General features: G+C 39.0%; 1 protein-coding gene across 1 annotated transcript in view; it reads right to left on the bottom strand.

Moving 5' to 3' along the window:
• Positions 1,383-2,955, bottom strand: part of LOC107647357 (ubiquitin-conjugating enzyme E2 N-like) — a 6,042-nt gene continuing 4,469 nt past the window's right edge. Inside the window, exons 4-6 of the mRNA XM_021108279.1 lie at positions 1,860-1,951; positions 1,576-1,723; positions 1,383-1,498 (exon numbers count right to left, since the gene is read on the bottom strand). Coding sequence (XP_020963938.1) covers positions 1,401-1,498; positions 1,576-1,723; positions 1,860-1,951 — 338 coding nt within the window. The 3' untranslated portion in view covers positions 1,383-1,400. The remainder of the gene's footprint in view (positions 1,499-1,575; positions 1,724-1,859; positions 1,952-2,955) is intronic.

The following is a 2,955-nucleotide window of genomic DNA, read 5'->3' as shown; positions in this document are numbered from 1 at the left end:
AATTAAATAAATAATAAGATAAGATTTTGCCAAAAAGGCCAACTTGGTAGCTAATCTGGCTAATCTGGTTATTTAATTATTTAGTCACTGATCTCATCAAGCTACTGGCTAGGCCAAGAGTCTTGGAACCATTACGTTTTAAGGATGTAGGGGAGGATAACAGCTCCTCACGATACCATCGGTTTTGGCACTGGTATCTATACCGATACCAGTGCCAAAACTCCTCCCCACTGGTATCTCCGATACCAGTGCCAAAACTGCTACCCACTGGTATTTCCGATACCAGTGCCGGTTTTGGCACTGGAATCTATTCCGATACCAGTGCCAAAATTCCTTCCCACTGGTATCTATACCGATACCAGTGCCAAAATTCCTCCTCACTGGTATCCGAGATACCAGTGTCGGTTTTGGCACTGGTATTTATTCCGATACCAGTACCAAAACTCCTCCCCACTGGTATCTTTGATACCAGTGCCGGTTTTGGCACTGGTATCTATTCCGATACCAGTGCCAAAATTCCTTCCCACTGGTATCTCCGATACCAGTGCCGGTTTTGGCACTGGTAACTATACCGATACCAGTGCCAAAAATACGCACTGGTCTCTAACGGGATACCAGTGCCAATTTTTGGCACCGGATTTCACAGTCTTAAAATTTTGACATTGGCACCGGTATCTTTGGCACTGGTATCCATTTTTTTGGCACTGATATCTGGATACCGGTGCTGCCTTATCCGGTGCTATTTTTTGGCACTGGTATCCAGGTTTTGGCACTGGTATCTAGATACCAGTGGGAAAAGTGATCGATACCAGTGCCAAAAAATGGCACTGGTATCTGGAAAAAAAAAACATCACTTTCTTATTAATGTTATATCTTTATATTGCATTTTTAAAAATAAGAGAACTATTCGTTCACTATATGTGGAGGAATAGTGAATAAGAGGAATAGTGGATGGTAAAATCACGTACAAACTTCAGTAATTACAAGTAATAAACATCCTAAAATATAATTATAGTCTAATATAAATCTTAAAATATCTTCGAAATTTTAAAACACTACATAAAATATTATCAACCAAATTCATATGGTCTTATCAAAATACAAACTCAAAAGTTAAATAGTAAAAAAAGTAAAAAACATATCTAAAATAAGAGGATTATGATTAGGAGTAGGAGAACCTTGTGACTGACTATCGTTAGTACTAGGGGGATTAGAATTAGCAGTATTATTTGAAATAGGAAAATTAGGATTAGCAGTATCATTCGAAATAGGAGGATTGACAAGCAAGTTATTATTCACAGATGCATTGTTATCAACAATTTCTTCTTGATTAAATACTATTATTCATTACCAAAATTAATAAAACAGATACAAAATTAGAAAAAAAAGGCTTGAATAATTCACTTGGCAAATCGAGCAGTCCACTCTCCAGCAACAAGATCATGTTTTGCTTTGTTTTCCAAATACAAGTGAGCAATGCCAGGGACAACAGCGTTATCTGAAACAACCATCATCATAACTCTTAAGTAAATCCATTCCACATTATGGGGTTGAGAAGAGAGCGGAAGAATTTACAAGGGTCAGGATTTGTTAAAAGTGATCTTATTGCAGTTAGCACTTTGGTAATGGTTAGTGCCGGACTCCAACCATCCTTCAACATTTCGAGACTAACATGACCATCAGTGCCAACATTGCAGTGGTAAATGTGAGTTTTGAATACTACCTAAAACAGTTAAAAGAATCCAAGGCAGGACTTACATATTAAATTACTCAGAAGTTAGAACAAAATCAGTTTACACAGGATTAAGTATTCTAATTCTAGTAAACAAAACATCGTGAAGATGATCAATTAGGAGTACCTGGGGAGGGTTGAAGGGATAATCGGAAAGAAAGATGATGTCAAGGAAGAATATGCCACCTTGGTATGCAGTTCCTGTAGACAAGTGATAAACTTTCAAACCATCGAGCAATTAGAAAACAGTCACAGTAAACTTCAAACCATCAGAGTAACAGATCCAGAACCAAACTATTAGCAACTGGTAAAACAAATTTTAATACATACAGATTTTTACCGTACATACAGAACCATACAATCAGAAGTTCAGAACCATACATACAAATTTACAAATTTGTAAAATTTTCACCATTCAAATACAAGACAGAACCAAGAGAAGAATTGAAGATCCAACCTTCAAAACCAAACTTGAAACAGTTGAAACCAAACATTGAAAAATCAAGACCAAACATTTTGAACCAAGACCGAAGCAGACTTGAAGAAAAATAAAAAATGGAACAAAAATTGAAAAAGACCAAACATTCAGAACCAAGACCGAAGCAAACTTGAACCAAGATCGAAGTAGACTTGAAGAAAAATAAAAAATGGAACAAAAATTGAAGAAGAAGACCAAACATTTAGTGAGGATGAAGAAGAGAAGCCACTAACCTGGGTCCGTGCCGAGAAGCCAGCGAAGATGAAGAGCCGAAGAGGACCTGCCGAGTTACTGGGTTTTGGACACGGGGAAGAGGAAGAAGCGGCAGTGCTGAGGAGCTGGGATGGCGGCGGCGCTGAGGACTTGGGTTAGGCGGCGACGATGGAGGGTTAGGCGGAGGGCTATGCGGCTAGGGTTTCTTTCATTCAGAGTTAACCGTGCTAGCTCCTCGAGGGTGTAAGTCATCCGAATGGTCAAAAAGTGAGCTGACTTCGTCAGTCGGTCCACAATCACCCAGATGGCATCAAAACCAGTCCTAGTCCTTGGCAATCCCGACACAAAGTCCATTGCAATACTTTCCCACTTCCATTGCAGAACCTCTAAGGGTTGCAACATCCCGGAAGGTCTTTGATGTTCAATCTTTACCTTTTGACAAGTTAAGCACTTTGAAACATATTCCGCCACATCATTCTTCATACCCGGCCACCAAAACATCGCCTTTAAATCATGGTACATCTTAGTACTC

Source organism: Arachis ipaensis, chromosome B01 (assembly GCF_000816755.2).
Source record: "Arachis ipaensis cultivar K30076 chromosome B01, Araip1.1, whole genome shotgun sequence".
In the NCBI taxonomy this organism is placed as follows: Eukaryota; Viridiplantae; Streptophyta; class Magnoliopsida; order Fabales; family Fabaceae; genus Arachis; species Arachis ipaensis.
The sequence above is the reverse complement of the archived record's forward strand: the minus strand, read 5'-3'. Positions and strand labels throughout refer to the sequence as shown.